Source organism: Penaeus monodon, chromosome 27, assembly GCF_015228065.2.
Source record: "Penaeus monodon isolate SGIC_2016 chromosome 27, NSTDA_Pmon_1, whole genome shotgun sequence".
Lineage (NCBI taxonomy): Eukaryota > Metazoa > Arthropoda > Malacostraca > Decapoda > Penaeidae > Penaeus > Penaeus monodon.
In genome coordinates this window covers 18,888,718-18,889,902 of record NC_051412.1, presented here as the reverse complement: position 1 = coordinate 18,889,902, position 1,185 = coordinate 18,888,718, and the positions used below count along the sequence as shown (strand labels likewise).

Below are 1,185 nucleotides of genomic sequence, written 5' to 3'. Positions count from 1 at the left end.
CATAAGAGGGGAGATCAGAAAGTTTTGAGCCTATCATAATTTTAGTGGTCACACGTTCTTATTTCATATATACTTTTCAGAATAGTCCCCTCCTAAGGTTGATACGCTTAAAACCCCTCTTTTCCCGCATCCTCCCAGGCCCAGCCTGTCAAACCCAAAACATCCCCGAGCGTCCCGACCACTCCCCTCCACTGTCGTCCTCAACTCATCTTCATCAAATCTCTTTCCACGTAGATGCTTTTTCAAATTTGAGAATAGATGGTAGTCACTTAGTGCTACGTCTGGTGAAAAGGCAGGTGCGGCAAAGATTCATATCCTCATTCCTTTACAGCGGCCATTGCAACTTTGCTGGTGTGAACTGGAGTGTTGTCTTACTGGGGGAGAACGCCATGAAGTTTGTGTTTCTATTTGATGGCTTCCCGGAATCAGCGCAGTCCGCAAAATAATCCCCATTTATTGTTCTTTTTTTGTTGGTAGGGGGTTTAAAAAAGAAAACACCCGTTCCCTTTTTACCCCAGAAAACATGGGCCCTGACCTGCCCCGGGGGGACCCCTTTATGCCTCGAACTTCTTGGGCTTTTGGGATGACCCCACGTATTTCCACTCCATCGATTCCCGTGTGTTCTCTGGATCGTATAAATATATCCAGGTTTCATCACAGGTTGCTGATCTAAAAAGAAAGTCTTGAGAATACGGGTTGTACCTGGAATACTCATAGAGCAATAATATTAGCCATTCGCTTTTGCTCCATTTCAGTTGTTAGTATTTTGGGGATACATCTTATTTACATGCATATGTTCATGGAAGATAACCACTATTGATCCATGGGAGATGCCTGGTTCCTGCTCTTTCTCATCAATAGAAATTCGCCGGTTTTCAGTAACAAGTTCATGGACTTTATTAATATTTTTCTGTGTGATCACGGTTGAATGTATGCCATTACGTGGTTCGTCTTTCAGTGCCTCTCCCCCGACCATGAAATCTTGCATCCAGCGTTTGACTGTTGCATATGGGAGCACACTCCCCATATACTGCACACAAGTGTTTGTAAATTCTTTGACCATTTCCCGTTCCAATGTGAGAAACTTAATCACTGCTCTGTACTCCGTCTTCTCTGTCTTGAAATGACTGATATTAAGTACACTGCTGATGTATGCTACCACACAAAAAATAAAAATTTGAACCA

General features: G+C 43.1%; 1 protein-coding gene across 1 annotated transcript in view; it reads right to left on the bottom strand.

Annotated features, from left to right (window-relative positions):
* Nucleotides 1–554: 554 nt before the first annotated feature.
* LOC119590446 overlaps nucleotides 555–1,185 on the bottom strand; it is an 8,592-nt gene continuing 7,961 nt past the window's right edge. The window contains exons 2-3 of the mRNA XM_037939106.1: nucleotides 777–1,155; nucleotides 555–669 (exon numbers count right to left, since the gene is read on the bottom strand). Of these exons, the coding sequence (XP_037795034.1) occupies nucleotides 555–669; nucleotides 777–1,155 (494 nt within the window). The remainder of the gene's footprint in view (nucleotides 670–776; nucleotides 1,156–1,185) is intronic.